This window comes from Osmia lignaria, chromosome 16, assembly GCF_051020975.1.
Source record: "Osmia lignaria lignaria isolate PbOS001 chromosome 16, iyOsmLign1, whole genome shotgun sequence".
Taxonomy (NCBI): domain Eukaryota; kingdom Metazoa; phylum Arthropoda; class Insecta; order Hymenoptera; family Megachilidae; genus Osmia; species Osmia lignaria.
The window spans coordinates 6,352,355-6,375,551 of record NC_135047.1 but is presented as its reverse complement, the minus strand read 5'-3'; the positions used below and the strand labels follow the sequence as shown (position 1 = coordinate 6,375,551).

General features: G+C 35.9%; 2 protein-coding genes across 5 annotated transcripts in view; one reads left to right on the top strand and one right to left on the bottom strand.

The window, feature by feature from the left end:
• The window catches only part of LOC117600748 (cilia- and flagella-associated protein 298), a 69,691-nt gene that overhangs the window by 701 nt on the left and 45,793 nt on the right, over window positions 1-23,197 (top strand). For all 4 annotated transcript variants that reach the window (XM_034316572.2, XM_034316573.2, XM_076692833.1 and 1 more), the window contains 4 exons: window positions 744-893; window positions 1,125-1,210; window positions 1,318-1,488; window positions 2,225-2,440. In XM_034316572.2, coding sequence (XP_034172463.1) covers window positions 744-893; window positions 1,125-1,210; window positions 1,318-1,488; window positions 2,225-2,440 — 623 coding nt within the window. The remainder of the gene's footprint in view (window positions 1-743; window positions 894-1,124; window positions 1,211-1,317; window positions 1,489-2,224; window positions 2,441-23,197) is intronic.
• On the bottom strand, window positions 6,577-21,844 carry Teh4 (tipE homolog 4 phospholipid transfer protein). Its single transcript, XM_034316568.2, has 6 exons — window positions 21,157-21,844; window positions 18,396-18,834; window positions 17,754-17,964; window positions 15,310-15,764; window positions 12,901-13,198; window positions 6,577-10,039 (listed from the first exon to the last, which is right to left on the bottom strand). The coding sequence occupies exons 2-6, from the start codon at window positions 18,536-18,538 to the stop codon at window positions 9,761-9,763; spliced, it is 1,386 nt and encodes a 461-aa protein (XP_034172459.1). The 5' UTR covers window positions 18,539-18,834; window positions 21,157-21,844; the 3' UTR covers window positions 6,577-9,760.

The following is a 23,197-nucleotide window of genomic DNA, read 5'->3' as shown; positions in this document are numbered from 1 at the left end:
TGGAACGCATTATTACTGTCTCCTTGTTTCTTTTCACTCTGACACGTATAACGTGAGAACCGAACTTGTACCATTTCACGGAAACATCACGGACGGGTTTTTTGAATTCTAATGACTTCAAGAAGGGTAAAGAGTTACCTATCCCTTCGTTTATTCTTGATTTGTGTTATTGATTCGAAGGGGATCTCTAAAATTGAGAATTTTTTTTAAAGAAATGTATAAATTACACTTCTCCTTTCCAAGTGGTCCAGATAATCGGTTCTCACAAGAAAATATTTGCCAATAATAACCCCTTAACAATCAATTCTCTCTTCCTTAAGAAAAAAAAAAAACAGGAACGATTTACGAGCAATTAACGCGTCTAACCAACGAGGGAAAGCTCCGTCTGCGTGAAAGGATAATTACACGCGTTTCCAAAGCCATGAATTATCGTTGCCTTTAAAACGTGGCTTGCGCGTTCACGCGAGAGCCCGCACCGTTCTCCAACCGATTTTTCCCTCATTTCCAAAGTCCCTGAGATCCTGGTTCCTATATAGCCGGCATATAAACGCGAGAAATCCATTAACGATTATCTGGAGAAGGTCTTACCCGCGGCTTGTAATAACAGCGCGTAATAAGAAGTCGAGGATCGTGTTTATGAACCCATTCATCCTGGTCGCCATGTGATATTAGTCACACGTCGTATAATAATTATACGAAGTTACTTTGCTTAAATATACATATTGCTGTTTCACGAAAAATAGAAATCGAAGAGCTGGCGAAGCATGGCACCATGCTGCCTCACAACATGATGGGCCTCACCGAAGAACAAGTAGAGGAGCTGAAACTCAAGGACGAGTGGGGTGAGAAGTGCGTACCTATGGGAGGATGGACATTTAACAAGGACGTTATCGGTACGTGGAACCATATTAAGAAGAGAGGCTAGACCTCGAAGTGGCTGAGAGGATAGGGGTTAACGATCCAGTTTGTTTTATGCCGGTCTACCTGGCTGCCATGTAAATAGCAGTTATCGGGAATGGAGTGTACAATGCCGTCGAGAAATTGGCTCACTGGCATTTTTCTCGCTTGTAATCGTTGCATTAATTGCACTCGTGGAATGTACCTGATGGCTTTCCATGTTTCAGGACGAAGGAATGGCAAGCAGCCTAACGCGAAGATGCAGGAGGTCTTGAGCAAGGCGATCGAAGATGCACGAGCTATGGTCTCTAAAGTAATTTCCCTGCTGAGTTTAGTCTCTTCTTTTTATCGGCGTCAAGATTAATTCCCTCGTTCTATTAGCTGATACTATTTTGGTGCCTTGTTTCGGTCGTTTTGCAGAAATTGGTACAGCAAGAGAAATTGGTGACGCAGAAAATCGTGCAAGATGCTTTAGATATTCTAAGAGGAGCTGTTACTATTGTTTACCCGATGGGGCTTCCACCACATGATATCATTAGACAGGAATTTGAGAATACGGAGGACTTAAGTGGTACTCAGGCATCACTCGAGGTAATAATTATTACATTAGAATAGTTTTAAAATTATTATAAAATAAGCAATACGTGCAAATAAATTTTTATTCAGAGGTGTATTAAAAATATAGTTGAAAAGTACTGAATATCCTTTGAAAAGGAATTTTTAAAAGTAATTAATATTTATAAGAAAATTTATATTGCTAAAAGGGGATTGAATACTAAAAAACATAAAATGTGAACGTACAGTCTCATAAAGTCCATTATAATAACATAAAAGTCTTTTGCATCTTCGTTTCAAACGAGAAATTGCAAAGTTGCGCGCGCATACCGAGGGTATATATATAGGTACGTAGCTACACGCGCGCCATAGTCGGGTTGCGGTCGTCGCCCAGACAAGTTCGAGCGTGGAACTGCGTTTGTAAACATACCAGAATTTCGAGTGTTCTTGCGTTTCAAGTCTCATATTTATACTAGAATCAGTGCTTTTATTTATAACATTCACTCCATACATATAAATCTTTTACTTCGTTGTGCTTTTTCGACAATAATTTGTTAATAATGGAACTTTTCGTTCGCGCGTTTTCTGTGTTGAGACTGTGCTGCCACCACAACCTTTACCAGTGCAATTTACATTAATTTGATAAAATTATTTAAATAATGCAACGCATATATACATTTTGACGGGATTAAAAATAAATACGGACTATTTTATATGGAATGTAATACATAGAAGATCGGTAGAAGCTGATGTCAACACTTTGTGGTAATAGGTTATCGACGTCCAATTGGCGCAGCTGTGGTTTTCGGGAAAGGAAATGTTACCGGGAAAGAAACTGAAAGATTATTTAGGGAACAACGAAAAAACGAAAATCATCGTCAAGTTGCAAAAAAGGGGAGCTGGAAGACCTGCTCGAGAGCCATTGATGTCCGAGGACGAACGAAAACAACTGATGTTGCTTGCTTACAAACGGCAGGAGCAGCTTAAGGTAAGTAACACTTCTTGTCATTGATAAGGTAGTTTTCTTCCATATTCAAATTTAAATTATATTCTATAAGAATTGCAATTATGACAGATTGAAATAAAATTCCATGCATGACAATGAAGTAAAAATTACTGTTTCTCTTTAATCTAATTTTATGTTTTAATTATTTAATTGCATTATCTAATATTTTTCTAATGTTCTTTTTTAATGAAACATATGTTTGGAAGAAAACTAGGTAAAACTAGGTATTTAGTATGTATATTTTGCATGTTACTTATAAGTTTTATATCGTTTTCTACTATTGTGCAGAAGGTGTTTATTATTACACCTCGATAGTTTATATTATTTAATTACAATTATTACTTATGATATGAATGTACGCATTTAAATACGAGTTTTAAGTAATTTAAATCACTGGAAGTACATTAGCTTTCAAGCGTACTTTAAATTGCGAATTTATTCATTTTAATAACAGCACACCGGTTTATACTTCGATTGCAATCGTTATCATTAACACGTCATCATTATTGATTTATATGCTGGGATAGGATAACGTGTATTTTATTATCGATCAACATCACTGAACGTCCTTTCTAAAGTAGGTTAATTCGTTTCAGTTGCACCTTATAAAATAATGAACAGAACACATATGTACGGAGATATTCCCTCGATTAATTCTCAGTTTGTTTTGTGCAAAATTTATTTGTTTAAATGTCCACAAATATTTGCAATATACAGAATAATTATTGCATCCTTAGTTAAATATTGAAATTGAAACGCAGTTAGGAAAGTAAATGAACAATGTTATCTCGATCTTAATAAGATGATAAGATTCAATAAATTCCTGAAGCAAATTATGAATCGAAATTGCATAAATAAGTTTACGTAGGAATAAATTTCATATTTATGGAATTTATTTATTCTAGTTGAACGAACTCGTCAGGACGATTCTTCTATTTCCGTTATCGATCAGTGGGACATAATTGCGTGATTTCCATTTGTGTTACGAGGTGCATTGAACCATGCTCCATCAATAATAGAATTTGTCTTCAGCAATTCTCTGTCCTCGTGTCATGAATTTCGTTTCGAAGACTATTTTCCGTATTGAATGCAAATCGTGCAACCGGACAACCGGGAATCATTTATTTCCAATATTTTTCTCAAATAATTTTCGATCAGTAGTATAATTTGTTTAGCAAATAAAAATTAAGTTGTCTTTCTAGGATTTTCATATTAACCCTTGCTTGACGGTGGTTGGGTCAATTTTAATCTAGAATTACAATCCATCGATTAAAGTTAAGCACGCAAATTTCCAAATAAGAGACATTCATGAATTAGAATATTAATTTAGAGAGACAGTATAAAATTTAGAAGGTTAAAACAAAAAAGAGTTTAAATTCTAAATCTCCAAAGACTCGGTTGCCTCATTCAAGGGTTAATTACAATTATAATTTTTGAAGTATTTTCAGTAACTTTAGTATAAAGTTACAGTAATCGAATGTTATTTTTCATTTATCATATCTTCGTGATTTGAAGAAATAACAAAAGTTTCTCCAATAAAACTTCTAGCCCCTTGCTTCTCTAATAACTCGCTATACGCTCGAGAAACTTTATCCTGTATGAAATGAATTTTCCTGAGTTTCTTTTGTTAATAACCATCACGAAACCATAATGGACAGTTTCAGTTACAAATTCTGTTCGATATATTGCAATTATTGAATAACATTGTGAATGATAGATGAGTATTTCAAGCGAATATCGAGCTCATTAAAATTATATTTGTTAAGAGGAATCCTTCGTTGTTTATAAATTTAACGCGTTTTACTGAAACCGTAACTATGGGAAGGATGAGATAATAGAAGAGCGATATTAAAAATTACCTTGGAAACTTACTTCGTATCTCGTTGAAGTAAAAAATCAGATGAAGGAGTTGTGGCCTGAAAAGAGTAGATAGGATGAAAACTATTATTTCAGGAGCGTGAATTACCTTTTAAAAAAGACAACAGGAAAAGTCTTTCTAACTCATTAGTGCCGTTATTAGAGTACAGGACTTTAGAAGAGGTTTAGTGCTTCAGCGACAGTTTTTATAATAGGATGAGTGCTTTTCTAATTAAGGGAATAGATTTTATATTAGATTAGATTTTAGATTAATGTTGGGAAGGAATTCATTCTTTTAAAAAAAAATTAATAATTTCATACTCTTCATATCTGTTTGATACGAAAAAGAAAATTAATTTTAAGATGATGAATTATTATATCCATTTGGATAGAAGTACTTTTGAATTTTCGAACAATCTTTAGGTGTAGTTCTCTGTGAAGATTTCATCAAGGTCTGATTACATTACTGTATCGATCTGATGCTTTTAACCCTTCGTGTAAAGTTAACGAAGGTTCATTCTTTCTCATAGCACAAGGATCTGCTTTCTTTCTGGATCATTACATTAACGATGAAAAAAAGAAGCATCTAAATAGAAACAAAAAACTCATCTGAATTGTTAACACATGCATTCGACAGGTATGAATGAGAACGTACTCGATCTCGACCTGTTTCTGACGTAAATGATTTTCAATGGATCTCCATTTTATCTTTTTTTCAATTTAAACAATGTAGTCGTAATTAACGTGAAATTCGATTAACCCACATACCATTAGAGAATGTACTACACCTAGACGATTCAATTAACATTTTTATTTCATACATACCTGCTTGCAATTTGCCATAAAGTATTACTGTTATACAAAAGTTTTTATTTTTTTGAAGATAATTTTATTTAAATCGTCGAGATATTTATTTACAAAAATAAATTTTATCTAGGCATGCTATTAATAATAGGTGCATATGATGAGCTCTTGCCTGATTACTTGATATCATAATCGCATGAAACTATGATATTGAAATAAATCTCCGGGTCAACGTATAATGATTTAGAGTCGTGATACTTTTGCTTGTGTATACTTGTAGCTCTTGTAAGGCGTGTCCTCGACTCAAAGTACAGTAAGACATGCGATCCACAACAATATCGTTCTGTGCCTTTACTTTTTTCGAATTTCCTAATTATTCATCTGGCCTGGATAATTTTCAAAATTAATATTCAAGAAATCATCTTAGTTTATTGAACGAAAGGATTTTGAATCTTCATTTTTCTGGGGTTAAAGTATGCTTCACATAAAAGGCCACTTAGTTATTTAGGGCCACTTCAAACCCCCATAACTTGAAGAGGGATGAAAGTGATTCTTTCTAAAAAGTTTCTGAGAAAAATTGGATGTAACAATCCTTATCTCGTGAAATTATTATTAGATAAGGTTTATTTACATCCTTATATTCCTCTTATACTATAATTTTCACATGACAAATGAGAGACTTTTCTCGTTAAAAAACGTACAATAACAAAGCGCAAAATTTTCCGAGAATCATATGATAAATATTTTATCTACAATCGTGCGACGAGAACGTATGCGTGACACGAATAACAAGAATGATGGTGAAACAGGAGAAGCATGCTTATTTATATGCATGCTTCGATTCCAACTATCGAATGTAATTCAGTACCGAGGATTCATTAACGTTCCTTAATAAATACCAACGGGAGTTGTCAGTGAATACGTTCGATAGGTATTATTATCGATAACGTTTCAACGCGATATTTTCAATTGTTAAGAGATTGATAATTATTGAATGATACTTGACAAATACAAACGTGATACTTTTATTTGCCGAACATTCCTGTGAAATTTCCAACTTGTTTGTTCAATGAATTCGCTGATCGTTAAATATGCAAATTAACCGTTTCATTAGCTTCTTTAGCGACTGTGTGCATTGTAGAAATGCATTCGAACCGCGTATGCAAATACGGGATGCAATATCTTTGTCGATGCAGTCCGTGACAAATTGTTCATTCAATAACAATTTCTCCTATTGCAAGTACAATTTACACTTTAAATGGGTTATCTTTAATCACGTGTTATCAGATAAGTACTGTCTCTATTGTGCTTTGTGATTATTCTTCATGGGTATTGTTTTCCTAGTGAAAGCGTGATTTAATCGTGAAATGTTTGTACTATAAATCAAAGTCTGTTTAATGTAGTTCGGGTAAAGGTAAGAAACCAAAGATTTGTTAAACAATGATTTTATTATAAACGACACATGTAAGTTGCATTACCTCATACAGATATATTGTTACAAATATACTTGGGCGATATATAGACATAACATAAATATATATCGTAGAAGTTTTCTTAGATTGGAATTTTTTTTATTTATACATTTCATACTTTACTTAACTCTTTCGCTGTTTTTGAATACTTTGAAAAATTAGACCTCTGTTTTATTGGTGCTTTTTCTAACTTGACTCGTTTTATTCTATTACTAATTAGAAATCCAGTGGCGGATTTTATCTTCAAGGAATACTAAAATTATTTTTAACTCAATATTTTACATTACCTATTAATTTTTTTTGTAGATATTGCAATGGAAGTTTTGAAATGAAATTCATAAAAAATTGGAGGTTCTCTGATATAGAATGCTAAGTGTCCACCTTTTCGACTTTAGAAAAATCCGTCACTGTCAAAATTTATTTTAATTATAAAAGTGTCTTTGATTTTTATAGCGAAAGAGTTAGGCTGTTCGAAGACACTAGTGATTATAGTTTATCGACTTTAGCGTAAACGGAAGAAGGCACATAGAGCATGATGAATCTGAAAATGTATGAATTTGTTGATTACCGTGTATTTTACATGATATTGAAAAAACATTTTTTTAAATCTATAATACATTAGCTTTGAGTCCATATTTAATCATTTATCAGCCATTACTATAGTACACCAAAAAAACAGGTGACCGTAAAATATATATAATACATCATCGATTTTATTCTGTTGCAAAATTCACACTGATTACAAAACTATTTTACATCATTCTACGATACTGTATTCGATTTTAGCGACCTGCTTTCATTTTATAATCTAAATATCGAGTAATACATCGAATAAATTCTGTTCAAATAGACGTTGGGGTAATTCTGACCCAGACTTTCAAGACATATACAATAGTACTTCAACTATAATTAGGCATTCAAATTTTAAGACGATAGACCTTTCATATACATATTTAAAAAATAATTTAAAATTCAGAAAATTTATGAATATTTCATAAATCTTTAGTACGAGATCATTATCATAGTATTGTATTCAATTAAAAGGGCATGGTCCGAAATGTTGCTAGTTATCGTAAAAAATTAATTTCCATTACGTTACATATATTACTAGGTCTTTTATAGTAGCAAACGCAAAACGGCACATTTATTCACGCAATTATCATTCTAATCCATAATCTACATATTATATTTACATTTGTTTTATCGACAGAAAATGTGTTGCTGGCGAAATAATGATATCGCTAGTTAGTAGACATAGATTTTCGGTAAACTTTTCTTAACGCAATTAAGAATGATGTTGTGGATGATTTTACATAGAAAGGCAGTTGTAGCGTTCATAATGTACACATGAGTAATCTCTATATTTCGCTTTGCAACACCACAAATGTGATAAATGACAAGTGCACCTTCGTTGATGGTCGAAACTCGTGATTAACCGATTATAAATCGGTTTCTTGTACGCTCGAAACGTTAAACTAAAGGAAAAACTTTTTACAGTACAACGACTTGTCTAATTACTTTGTACATCGAAAGCATCATGGTATCATTGTTCGTGTGTTGGTTCAATCGCGGGTACAGAAATACACGAACTTTGTACAAGTAATCGATAACAGAATTTATTGTTACGCGTGACGGTGCCATTGTTACCATTCTACTTTCTTTATTTATAGGCTTGGGAAATCGATCAGACGTGGGGTTAATGGTTGGTAAACCACGAATACATATCGTGAATTTTTAAACCAGTGCTTTGAAGTCAATTCGAACAGTCATTGATAGATTTAGTATCATTCTCATTAATTCTGCCCTTCTTAATTAAAGTATCCTAATTACTATTTCTCCAGTTTTCAAGATATTTAGAAATATTTGGGATTCGATATGTTTTTTACTTTTCTAGTTTAAATTATTTAATTCATTTTCATTATTTTTTTGGACATTTTGAATTGAACTAACGAGGGCAGAATTATTAATCACTTTCCTCATTATCTTATATATTTGTCTAAAGGCAAAAAGAATGGTAAAGTTAGGAAATCAAATTAAGAAGTAGTCGCAAATTGCTCAAGGCATCGGTGACAATGTAAAATGTATACGTATAAACATTTAACTAGATAATCGTGTAATTAATTTATATACTTTGGCCCCTTATCTGGGTGACTTCTAAATATTCTCTTATTTTCTTCTCTTCATTGGGAAGACGACCAAAGATCCACCTAAACTTTCAATTTAATATCTGGAAATTTACATTTATTCACTGAAAGCATTTGTGCTAGTCCCTTCCGGTTTCACTGCAATCTTCTACAGGGATCGGACAACAATTCAGACAATAAAATATTCAATTCGAACACATTTATTGTGCGCTGTTGCGGTTAGTGCACGACTAGAACGCATATTACGAATTGCAATCGCATTCGGCAATTTCATTTCAAATTGAACTTAACAGCGCCGGGTAAAACGTTCGATAAAATTCTGCTAGATAAAAATGATTGTATTCACCAAAGGAAAAAAGTATCAGTCTTCGTTTTTTTAATCTCCCATCCTGTCGATGCCCTATTTCTATCCTCGTCACGTTACATGATGATCCTTCGTTAGTTTCGTCGCAACAAAATATAAACAATTAGTCGACGATTTGCAGAAAGCGTTCAGTTAATCCTCAATTACAGTGCGATGCAGCTCAAGCGTTTTTACAAATTATTCTATATTCATGAAATTTATTTCCGAAGTCCTTGTCCCTTCGTTATAGTCCGACATTTACACGAAATTTCATATATACACCTTCTTCAATTGCTTCTGTGTTAATTTCATACACCACTCAACACTGGTTTGTGTATTCAGTTCTTTTTATTCCACTTGAAGGTTCTTTATAAACGAAACACGTAGGCTTTCCTAGGGAAAATGGTAATAATACTCGGGAATTACCATGCATTATGACAAATTTGCACGAGGTATACTCGTTAGGTAATAAAATTTTCCGGAATAAACGTTTCTACCCTTTTCTCACCATATTTCCTAGGGAATATTGGTACTATACCCGGTACTATACGTAGGCTTCGATCAAATTCGCTATAATTTTAATCGAGAAGCGTCGTTAAAAGGAGTCCTCAGCTTCGTCGGTGTCGATTAACGGCACCCTCTCGTATCGGAGCACACTGTTAGTCCCGGGTGGTTTAAACTGCTAAAGCGCCATACTTTTGATCTCATTCTCGTTCATGTGACCCTGAGATGAGGACGGCGTTGCCTCGACGAGTCCTTTATCCTCACCCTCGACCTCTTGTTTGTCGACGCAGTAGCGGCAACGCATTTTCGCGTCGTCACCCACCTGCACCGATCGCGTGATGATGACGAGCGTGATCAGACTGATGACGAACAGTCCAGACGGCACGATTATGGCGATCAGCAATTCCGTACGCGTCTTATTCAGGTCGAAACGTGCCACGACGAAGAACGAGTTGTTCTGGAACAAATGATCGTTTCGATCGGTCTCGGGGTTAGATAGGATACAGGGGATCAGCGGGTCGAGTAATTGGCGATGACTCGCTGATATGAATTCTACGGGTGAGAACAACCACGCGAGGAATAGGACGCGTGACCTGCTTCGCGAATGATAAGACTCCAGACACGCGAAATACATGGAAATCGCGATTCAGGTTGTACTTGTTGAGCCGTTCCTTGGAATTCTACGAGGACATTGTTCGTTGCGTTTAATCTCTCGAATAATTAGATGATTTATAATCCTAATTCTCTGCTAAATTGCTACTAAATTTAAGATTTATTCGATCCCATAGAAATATTACAAACCAGAGCTTATGGTATATTAATTTGAAGCTTAAAGTTTGATGAAAATGACTACATAAACCCTTTATTACAAAATGGCCTCGGTTAGATCATAAATATATAAAATGTACGTAAACACGAGAGGTGGAAGTTGAAGTTAATTTATTGCTCGTCTAACAATATAAACCCGTAATAACACAAAGTTATAGACAATTGTAAATTACCATAAAGGAGAGTAAACGCATTAGAGAGTAGATTTTAGAGTAGATAACACGTCACATCGAGCGAAAGGACATGCAAGCAAAGATAGTGGAAAGAAATGCTTCCCAAGAAATTCAAGATCTAGGTTAATAGAGTGACACGAATGTTTGATGGAAAGTGATCTAGCTTTCTCGTAGAATTTTCTTTTCTAACAATTTTTTAAATAAGAATATTCATAATCATAATTAACTTTGCAAACATTAATTAAAATAATTGTTGAGGCAGATATGAAACACTGTTGATTTGTAAATATTTCTTCCACCGGTTACCCGTTCCATTTTACCGTGTTGTTTCAATTTACCCCGCGTTACACGTCAAATACAATGCACCGGTAATTGCTTTATAGTTAGCAAACGAGTAAAACGTAACCCGAAGTCGTTTCTCACGACGGCAGCATACGTGAAACCGAGCGCATTGAATAAAATATACGCTTGCGATCCCATTTCATGGAACTCGATTCAACATTCCACGAACGAATCCGCGAAACGTTGCACGGTATAATTTGCCGTTTAACAGAAACCGTATCGCGTAAAGTCGAACAAGAAAAAGGGCATAATTGAATTGCAGCTCGCCTAGCCGGACTCCGTAATTTCATTCGTGAAAGTAGAAGAGGAGAAACGATCGTTACGAGTTTCCCGTGACGCTCCATTATAAAATAATTTCACACGAGATGTAATTAAAGAAACATGAATAACCATCCATGTGGTAGCGAAATATTTGAATATACCAATCGCTTTGAATAATTAATTTTTAAGCCTTCGTATTCTAATGTTTTACTAAAGGTTCGTGTCGGTGCATTTAAGTAATTTCTGTTAAATTAATTAATGATACAGTGTGGTATTAACCCTTGGACGGCGAACCATGGAGAAAGTCCCATTTTTAATTTTTAATTTAATTTTGTATTTCATATTATTTTCAGATTATTTAAAAATTATTTTTCCAATATATGAAACTCTTTCGTTTAAAAATTATACCTTTAACTTTGGATTAATATCCTTCAAGTGTTAATTCTATTATTATATGTGAGCTCACAAGTATTTTCTGTCGTTCTTACGATCAATCACTTTCTTTTTGTATAATATTCACCGAAGTTACTAGTCTGGGAATAACTTGGCAAATTTCAAAAATGAACTCAAGCTAGACCATTGGGAAATCAGTAGGATTGAGTGCATAGAGTAAAGACGTCTTGAATTAAATGGAGTAACATGTAGTACCTTCATTGGTATGCCGGTCGAATCGTTCAAAGAGGCTATATTTTTTCGTGGTTCAAGTAAATACGACACACGAGGTAATTGCATGTTGAAAGTTTAATTTGAAAGAGATCCTTGCCAGTGCTCTGTAAGTCTTTGCATAATGAAATTTCTTTTCCGTGAGCTTTTACTCCAATCGACGGGGGGTTGATTCGACTAAAGCTCGAATGAAATGAAACGCGTCGAATCGAAAGATGAAATAAAGAGGATGGAAACGCGTTGTACTTGTTTTTTAATGATTTCATTCCACGATGGTAGTCCGCCAGTGGATGTACACTTTGCTTACTTCCTTTTGCAAAGCTTCCTGTTTTATGTAAAATATCATTTGCTTCCGGAAGAAAGAATAATGAAGCAACGGGAAAACTCATTTCCCGTTTGCTTAACGAAAGTTTCAACGCTTTAGAAACGTAATTCTATTTCCTTGAATCGAGAAGTCTTACTTTAGGAACTTTATTAAAACGATTCTTCTGAAGTTTATCCCTTCGTATATTTACGCTCGAAATGCATGGATAAATATCAAAGAGATATAGCACATGGTAGAAATGAAAAACGTTACTAATTTCTGTGCATGTCGGTTTACGAAGAAAAAAGCGTGCAGTTGACAGTTGTTTATTTGCAGGTAGTACGTGTATGATAAAATCGGGAAATTAATATTGATTTACTTTCATGAAATATATCCAGCTTTCAGTATTTTTAGCGAATACCGGCGTTTTAATATTTTTAATACTGAATGAATGAAATATTTTCGAGAGAAAAAGATATTTTAATCCTCGAATCCAGACATATGAAATTTATACATGGTATATTTGGACTAAAATTAGGAGCTCAAAATTTTAAATGGGAGATTTTCATATATTGGTAAATTAATATTTTTAGGATGTAATTTGGAATTTAAAAATTAAAAATTCAATTTTGATTCATCGTCCCAGGGTTAATGAGAAGTAAAATATATTTTCATTTAAAAATGCTTAAAATTTATGTACTTGCTTCGCGAAAATTATTGCAAAATTAAAAATACTTTTCGACGTACCTTGTTGTAATAACACGGGTATCTGCTCTGTGCCGTCTGATTATCGCCGTCACGACCATGACTGACTAGAAAATCTTTACATTCTCCCTTCAATGTGTTGACGCATCCTTCCAGATTGATGTATAACCGGGAATTATTATAAATTATGAGGGATCGTTGCTCTGGCACGTAGGCGTTTGTAGGATCCAAAGGGTATTGCAAGCTTTTCTCGTATATATTCAGAAAGCTCGTAAAGTTGATGTACGGTTGAGGCACCGGGATCTCCTTTAACAAGGTGCCGTTCACACAATCCTCCGTCCTGTAAAGCAGAATTCGAAACACGATTTATGAAATGATATTCAGGATTTCCTTTCGTATTTCGTATTAAGTTTTTATTTTCATTCAAGGATCAACAAAGATTCTCGTATTTTATCGTTTAGAAATTTAATAAGATATCAAAAGAAATATTTGCGGATATCTTTTACCCTATCTCGGTTAACAAAATCTATAAAGTTGTTAGCTATCACGAGTATAACAGTATTTGTCCGAGATTGTTAAGGACAGGATATTTTCCTTAGAACCATATCTTTTACGACGAAGTTTTCCTTTCGTAAACACATTTCCAGCGAAAGTTAGTTTCCTCCGAAATGTTGCCAACGAAATATAAAGCTAAGAAAACGAGCGTGTTTCATTGATCTGTTGTGCAAGGACCTCTTTCTCGTCTGGATATTTTCTCCGTCGAGGGTTTTTCTTTCTAACCGGCAAAGTAGTCGTAGACGCACAAAGTAAGAACGAGGTATCGAAATAAAAGAAACGCGTTGGAAACGCACGAGTAAGAAAAACTCGAGAGAGTTAGGGGTGCGAATCGAGGAGAGTCTCAGATCAATGGTTGCCATGGAAATACCCTTATCTAGACCCTAAGAAGGAGAATATACGAAGAAACATCACGTGTCTGTGATAAGAAGTAATTGATACCGTACGAGAAAGCGGAAGTAACTGGTTGCTGGGTTAGGCAACGGAAGTTCCATCCGAGATGAACAGTGAGAATTCGATTGGAAATTTCACGCTTATTAATCCGGTATAAATGGTTTGCAAAAGCTGTGGGGAAGTCTATTGAGACAAATTGGTGCGTGAACAGATTCCATTGTCGAGGAATAGAGTATCTTGAATGAGAATTGTACGATATAATTCATGGTACGAGGGTGTCTGAGCGTCTCGTGTTCAACCCTTTGCGTTAAAATATAGCATTCAAAATACCTCGAGTATTATAATCCATCAAATTTGAATTGCATAAATTTGTAAGAACAACGGAGATAAAAACTACCCCCGAAAACATAACAACTGATCAATAAGAAACATCCTTCTTTTCTTCTTCGAGTCTCTGAACAAATCCATTGTGTATACCATTGCTTCTTACATCGAAGTTCACTCTTACATAAGCCAAAGATCGTCGGGGTTGGAAAGAAGAAAATACGAGGGCAGACCAAAGATAGCCGGCCCATTTACCCTAAGAAACGTTGACCTCGGTGTGACCAAGCGCATCGAACTCTTATCCCCTTCTCTAGTGGCCAGCTCAATCGTTCTACTTGGTCGACACTGAGCCCATTCAGAACCCAATAATACAGACAAACAGGACTGTTTGCTCCTTGAGATCTTAATTGCGTCACCAGACATCGAGTCTACCCCGAAGGTGCTACCCAGACACCTACTAAATTTGCATACGCTTTCTTGCTTGCCATTGCGAAGGATTGACGTCATTAATGGATATCGACTGAACGATTAGAACGGTGTTATGTAACCATTTCACTTGCTATTATTTCGAATCGGACTTATTCGTTCGTTCATTATAATTTAATAAAAAAAATTACGCCACACTTGGTTGATCTAATTGAGATTAGTTATAGAATTATAGGGTTCGCTGAAAGATACGAATCTTCATAAGTCCAATGAATTAAGTTTGCTTTCCACATTTGTCTTTGTCGTAGGTTTCGGAGCACAATCCTAAAGGTAGAATAAAATAAGATCTAATCTAGTAAAATTTGTTTTATGATCCTGGTTCATTCGTCCTTCTCTCTTATTTCTGTATTTTCACTGCTCAAACAGTAGCTTCTGAATCACAGGATATAACACTGTACAAAAGGATCCTCTATTGTGTGTTGAGTACTATTCTCCACAAAAGTAGAACTTTATGAGAAAGTAACATTAATTTAAACTTGTAATTAGTCAGACGTATACAAAGAACTGTACCTCATTTGCTACAGAGTTTCAAATGACTTTTTATTTACGCGTACGTGAAACACTACGCAAATGGAAACAACTGTTTTACAAATTTTCATAAAACATTTACTAATTAGGAAACCAAAGCTGCCTTTTCAAATTTGTTGAATCATTGTCACGCGTGTTGATCGATGATCGAAATTTATCATTTACCTTATGACGTTCCTCTCCTTGCTGACGGCCATACAGCTAGCGATGAGACTTCCATTTTGATCGTCCCAGATTTTCACAGGCGTGGTTAGTTTAGTTCCAGGCAAATTTCCATTGGCTAAATTGAGAGCTAGGCCTAGTTCACATTTCGCGGTGATCACGTTATCGTCCTGCATTAGGAACACGTTCGTCTCGAACGTGGTGATATTCGGGCAATAACGATCGCAGCTGAAAGGGTTCTTGATTTTCGTGCATCTGGAATTCTGACAGCTGAAGAAGCCATTCAGTTTCATGTTGTCCTTCTCGCTGTCCACCACGACGCCGTCGGCTTTGTAGTGACATAACATCAGCTCGCTTATGTTTGAACAGTGGCCAAGGCTGCAATTGAACACCCCCGAAAGTACGCTGCACTCGCTCCCGTTGTTGCAATTGTACCGTTTCGCGTTAGCCATGTTTACCTGGGGAAAAAAATTACAATTTGATTGCAATTTAGAGACCTCTTTTTAAGTTATATAGAACATCCAAAAATTTGTTTCGTGATATTTATGGAATTAAACACAGTAGAGATAGATTTAGATATTTTTTAAGTAGTACAGGTCAAGCATATGTCAGGCTGATATCCATTTGAGCAGATTTTCCCTTAACATTAAAACTAAATTCGATTAATTATTTAAAGTTATTAATTTTACGTGTATAACAACGGTAATTGACTGAACAATACTGAAAAATTGTAATATTTTCAGTAGCAGATATCAAGCATGTATCAGACTAATCTTCGTTCCTCCAAGTTTTCCCCTAAAATTTCTGTTGATTCACCTGGCTATTGATCATAAAAGGTACAAAAGACATTAATAACATCCTTTATTATTTTAGGGGACATTCTGTCTATCAGATAAAAAGCCATTATGAATCAGCACTAAATTTAGATCATTATTTATTACTTTATGGCATGTTTGGAACGACTTCCCAAAAAATGTAGTAAATTCTGCCACATCTATTTTATCATAGAAATATTTCTAGTATTCTCATTGCTACTTGAACTTTTGAAAATCAAGCAGAACCTCGATAACGACCGATCTCAATAACTATAAAGTATCAAACGAGCTTGTGAATCATGTTCACTTTAAAATCATGATGCGTGAGACGGGATTGATCGATAAAAGGTGTGGCAGACGAGCAGGACACGAGCCATTAGAAAGTAATTCAAGACGACGAACCCGATCGGAAGCGTTACGTAGCAGTCAACGAAGTTAGCGCATCAAAGTAACCGGCGTCAGGCTATTTTCATTACATTAGCATAACTCGGTAATATCGTTCCCGTTCCACGCGCAGGTGGACTCGCCTTAGTTTAGAAACTCCTGTCAAAAAACCACGAGACACGACACGACACGATTATCACTCGTTTTACCCAGAATATCAAGTAATTACATTTCAAGCCGACGCACTGTCCACATTAGCTCTTTATTCCTTTTTTCTTATGCCTTCTAGGCGTACTTTTTGTGTGCGACAGCGATTCTACGAGTATCGTGTGAAAATGAACGTTCACGATACTCTTTTCCTTCCTCTTTGAATCAAGCCCTCTGTGACTGGATTTTTCCTCGTTAATTCCCTTAAAGCAACGTTCATCGAGCTACCTGTAGCTAGGCTAATTAAAACGCAGTCCAGCGTTCGCTTTTGAACCGAACGCGATCGATGAGTCTTCTTTTTCTATCCCGGAACTCCAGAGGTGAAATGATGTTCCGGGATGTTCATCGATCACAGAAGTGCAAATTGGTTTTCGCGAAGGTCTGATTGATCGCACAATAAGGATGAAGTGGCAACGAAATCGACTATAAGAATCGCGGGAAGTAAAATTCTGAAGCTACGAATCAACCGCGATGGTTGTTCAAACTTTCATCGCGAGCAATTCCGTCGCTTCCGGTATTGCGGATGAAATAAAGATCGTATCGATGTCGATGCTTTGGAGATAGGGGAATTTCAATCTTTTAATCAGCGCAAGGTAACGAAGCGAGCGGAAGGGTATGCCGACTTCCTGAAAGTCGTAATGGAAAATTGTTGTTCGCGGTGAAGTCTATCACGATTATCACTTAACAACTTCCTGCTGATCCGTGAACTTTATTTTTCTGCATGCTCCCGTGGGAGGCATCGGTTTCCAGTTTGTTCGTATCATTTTATTCCGTTCTGCATCTCCCCCGGGAACGGAACGGTATACTGTCGATTCCGGAAAACCATTTGCCTGTCTGGGGCATTACTCTCGTAGCAGGGTTTCGGGATATATTATACGCCGGTGGTCGCTTATTTTTATGACAGGAAAACCGATATCGTTCACGTGAAAAATTTCGGCAACTTTCGATGATACACGCAGTTGAAAATTTATAGGAGAAGTCATTCATGAATATACTAGTAAGTAATATGGAAGAAAGATTTCCATAATTCGGTGGACGTACCTGAGGGCAGGCTATGCTGTTGAATTTCGTGCAATTTTCAAAAACAATGTTGGTGCCGTTTCTTCTCACGGTCGAATGAATCTGCGGGCAAAATCCTGTGGTTCTCGTTAAACACCACTCGCCACAGCTCGCCCAGCTACAAGTATTGGCTAAGGTGGTATCAATGGTTTGGCACATGACTGGATCAGGATCGATCCCCGCGTGAAAGGCTCTGGAAATTAATTGCACCGGCTTCATTAATATTTCCCTGAGAGCGGTTTGAATATCGCATGATGGGACGCGATGTGTACTTGGTACGTTCGATGGATTTGTTGATTTTGAACTCGTCTCGTTCCCGTCGCGACGTCGCTTTAAATAATTGAAAAGATGCCTTAGAAAGGAATTCAATTCAAAATTATTTTAAATTTTGCAATTCTAATTTCTCCAAAGTGAAGAGTTTGTCTTATAATCGCATGTACATACCGAGTCATTTTCAATGAATAGAGCAAGCAATTTTTTTCTAATTCGATAGCGATGAAAAATGGAAGAGTAAGGCGGAGTCATATAGTAAGTTATAGATCTCTGAGGAAATTAAGGCCGGACGAGTGGTAACTTAATTACTATCGGCCTTGGTCAATTAATCGATGCAGCCTTGTCGTTTACCTGTGGGACGGCATGTAGATTGCCACGCTCAGATAAACCAACGCGACACAGCTGATGACAATGGTGAATTGACAGAAGCAGATACTGCCGCATATCCTGCGATCCTGTTCCGGTATCAGGCGACGCTTGTGCTTCCGTCCCATCGCGAGTATTTAATCGGATCCGTTGCCCTTCTTTTCCCCCCGCTGAAACCTGGCTGCTGGATAGTAATTTCTGAACGGATTAATCTAAATCGTTTCTCATCAAGCTGGGATTCCTTTCAGACACGACGATTTCTCTCAGGTCACTCGCTTCGTATCGTTCTATCTCGCCAGGAAGAAACTCTATTTGTCATCCGAGCATATTTTATTACAGTTCAACGAAGCAGACTGTATTCATGGTTCCACTTCCCTCAAACACGATCCAGTAACGTGTTTTCCATCAAAGTTGTATCGAATCTCTGAAAATAAGTTTTCTTCTTAATGCTCTTTCTGAAGAAGATCGATTTAATATGATTTATTTGAGGAAATCTTAATTTATGATATAATCTTGAAATTTTTATTATCTATCAGTGACGATATTTAATTTTTGGCGGTCAATAAAACGATGAAATTTTATCCCAAAATAGTTTTTGACGTAGACTAGGAAAGATTTTCTAAGGATGTAATTTAGTTTACGACCCTTTTGGGTATAAATTATTTTCCAAGGAAATTGCCACGTCTCAATTTTGCAAACTAGAGTGAACTTCACAACAGGTGTCTTGGTCATAATATTCTTGTTGCCAACGACACTTGTTGTCGTCGCGTTTCATCGATTTGACTGTTTTCGAACTATAAAAATTTCACAGTCTATACACCCTTAGAATCGTCTGTTTCTCCTCGAAAATATTCCTCAGTGAGGTGATGTCTTTTCTTTTTGACGTTTCAAGGTTCGTTTCTTGAAATAAAAAAAAAAGCACACTTCTACCCTTGATTAAGTGATATCATCTGGACTATAAAAGGTCAGGTGGAGCATTGATTTTCCAGTTATGCAAGGTGACTGATTTTACATAAGCATCGAAGAATGACACGCGATCGAAATCCAATCGTTCTAACATGTCTAATAAAGTCGATTAAAACCGAGCAACGAAATGAAGAGTCGAGGGTGTCGAGTGACTAACGACATAGAAACAAGTATTAGGCACTTTTGATCGATTAAGTGACTTCGTTAACCACTTATCATATGGCCTTCTTTACTGAAAAAAGAATTAAGTGTAAAAAGGGTAGAAGGGTGCATTGAATATCGGCAGTATTAAACCACCTTTTCACTTCCCTAGCTAACACATACTTCAAGTGATGTTCCATTCAACACCATTTAATTTTTCTTAATGAAATTTTTTCCTGTCTTCCATCGTTTAAGAGCTATAAGTAGATTCAGTTGTGTGGAACATTCTATAGCACACTATGTGGCAAGGGGTTAAAAGCGAGTACCCTTCTCACTGAGAAATTACATCGTGATGGTCTAATGACTTTTCAGAAGGATCTTGACTCATAATTCCTATGAATCTCGAGTCCTTGATGTCCAAGAAGTCATGAAATCGATTCATTTTCTCAGAATCGAAAGGATATTATGGCATCGTTTAAATGTCACGAGTGAAACAAGGCTGTTTGATCGAAAGTCCAGAATCATCACTCATAGTCCAACTTTCATTATGTATTGTGTTGAAGTTCCACCCTTTTATGATGCAAATGTCAAGTGAAAAATTTATGCAATAAGTGTAGTAGTAAATGGTAATCAGATAGTCAAAGTATTTTGAAGAGTAGACCATAAAAGGGTATCAATTGTACAAAAGTCAAATTGTACAATTGTCAAAATATTTTATATTTGATAAAATATAATTTTCATTTTCAAATGCCGATAGTTTTATACTGTCACATCTTCGATCATATCCGATGTCCTTAATGAGAATTAAGAAAAGTAGTTAGTATCTTTGCATACACTTAATAAATCGTTATCAGTTATTGATTACTCTGCCTCGTTTATCGCACGTCGACGCTTTTAGTTCCTTTCGAACGTCTTTTTTTTTCTCCACGCTATTCGCGTATCAACGTTAATGCACTTGAGGCAATTACCGGGTTTTAACTTCATTAGGTGCAGCGCCAGTGTAAACAGGTGCGCTCCGCCGGATGATGTGCAATTAGATACTCGTAATCCCATTACAAGGCAAGGGACGATCGCTTAACAGCCATTCGAAAATAATACCTATCGATTCAGGGAAACTTTCAGCCTCTGGTAAACGCGACAGTTAGCGGGTTTCTTGAAACTTCTCACGTCGAAGACGATCTAATGGTCTTTAAGCCGACATCAAAGGGAATTCTCGAGGAAAGAACTAGTCTATTTTAGTGTACAATAATTGTAGTGCACCGTCGACTATCTAACGCAACAATGTTTCCCTGGAGGCATTCTATGGACTGGTTCGTTTCGTTGAAAGGAAAGTTTCACCCGAGGTGAATCAAGTTCCTTTATGAATATAGAGGTAGGATACTCGTAGGATCATCGAACGTGCTTTTAATACTTTTGACAATAAAATATTTCAAGTTTCTCAAAGTCTCTTTCAAGTTTTCGATTTCTAATTTTATGAAATTTAGTTCAAAAAACTTGCAGGAAATTTTAAAGACGTTTTAAGGACAAATTTTTATTCCATAGATCTTTGATTTTTCATAAATTTCAGAGCATAGTAACAGGTTTCCTTCTAAATTAATAACTTTAAAAAATTCTTAAACTACGCTATACAAACACTTACCGTGAAAAGTATTCGCGCCACGATCGACATCCTTTACCTTCAAGACTATCGCAAGTTCCACTAAATGTCACTGGTATCTTTGATCAAGGACGGTCAGCCAACAAAATATCACTCTTTTCTTACTTTAAGAAATCGATGAAATTCCACTCTCAGTCCACTTTAAATTACATTAAAAGAACTTTCAAAGAACGTTCGATTACTCGCGATATCATCGATCACTATCAATATAAATCCTCCAACTTCAATTGAATTAATTGTTCTGCTTCCAAGATAACTTTATCGAACATCGTTCACGAAAGATTCACCATTTAAGTTCGTTCAATCTTTTTACGGATGAACGTGATTTTTTCGTAGCACGATCTTTTTGAAACATAATATAACCGGTCAATAATTGATCTGATCGTTGACGCTTTCATTTCCATCCATGTTTTCTCGATGTCATTGCTATCCGTGGTGCGTTGACATCGTCGAGGAGAGAAGTAAAATTGCTCCCCAGAGTTTGAACGACGTGTGACGAGCGCGAATCACCCACGCAATCCGGACGACTGTTTGAAAACAAGGCTGGCAGTCGAGTGTTGTATGGCTCGCAAGCTCCCCCATGCCGGGCTTGCGCTCTGAACACCAAGCTTTTATGGGGAGCTGCCACGAGCCGATCGCTTGAAACGCTCGAACCTTCCGAATAAGCCTCGAATCCGCCTACGACTGTGTCTGCCCTCGAGGTTCACCCTCGCCAATACGACTTCGCATGAAAAAGCTGATTAATTACAGTCAACTAGGGGCTCGTTGCTGACCTAGGCTTTTTTTACGTTACTTACGTATCCAATAAGCGTGAACTAAGCATTTGAGAATTTTCATGGAAGATTTTGAAATTGTATTTGGCGGAAGTATTATGATTAATGAGAGGGTTGAAAGAGCAATAATGCGATTCATACGGTTCTTAACATTTGAATGGAGGCGCCGGGTCAATTGTGATCCCAGACTTACGATAGGCTTACAATGGAGCTTCGACTATAATTGGGTACTTATAGTTTTATACGATAAACTTGGAAGATTTATGTCTAAAGAAATAGTCTAAAACTTCGAAATTAAATACGAAACAGAGCGTAAAATTAAATGCAATTTCTTTTATGAGAATGAACTATTTTTAGAGATTTAATCTTGGATGCAGCCGTAGTTATTCTTGTTTCTGTAAAATTCACGTAACAAACACAAATTAAATTACGTAGAATGCAGACAGATTGAAGAAGAAAATAAAGGAAATGAAATTGTTTATTTCGTAACATAAAGTTGAATTGTTCTTTACTAGATAGACGTCCAATGCTGGCTCTAATGTTAATACAACATTTCAAGAACTATCGTATTCAATTTCTTTTTTCATATAAAACTACTCTAAGAGAGGGCCAATAGAGATTGGGTTACAGTGACGTAATATTTTCGAAAGCTTGAGAGAGATCGACCGTAGAGTACATACTGAAGCTTGAAAGCTTTTTAGATGATTGCTATAGTTACATAGTACGCCTTCACGAAATAAATATTCGACACTCGTGTTTCTAGTACGTTTCTAGATATTTCGTTGAAACATTTCTTGAACTCGTACTTTTAAATAAAATGTATCAATGGACATCACACATCGTTCATTTTAATATTTTTAGAAAAATTGTATGTTCCATTACAATACATCCAATATTTTTCGTTTTATCTACTTGGAAAGGGTGGAGGATGAAATAAATAAAACAGTTGGTTTAACAGAAAACCTGTTTCTGTATATTTCAAACGAAATCGTACAATCTTTTATTTACAATAGTCCGTTAGTATCGCAGAACGAGTACGTTATGTATAATAATATTTATGTACAATATCCAAGATTCAATAATGGTACGCGCGAAGCGGTGGACAAATAGGGTGATGTTAAAAATTTTCGAGCAAAGAACCGGGAAGCGTTCTCGAAATATAGGGCATAGAATGAGAAGAAGTTAGAGGGATGGAATAAAAATATTCGAAGAATTTTATCGAGAAAGGGAGGGGAAAAAGAAGGCGAAGA

What these genes read in the sequence shown, in the direction of transcription:
- Teh4 (XM_034316568.2), bottom strand. Translation starts at nt 18,538, where the DNA reads ATGGGACGGAAGCACAAGCGTCGCCTGATACCGGAACAGGATCGCAGG. An exon ending in AAGGAGAGGAACGTCATAAG is followed by an intron (nt 13,199 to 15,309) that starts GTAAATGATAAA and finishes TCTGCTTTACAG; the next exon opens with GACGGAGGATTGTGTGAACG. An exon ending in ACCCGTGTTATTACAACAAG is followed by an intron (nt 10,040 to 12,900) that starts GTACGTCGAAAA and finishes CATTTGTTCCAG; the next exon opens with AACAACTCGTTCTTCGTCGT.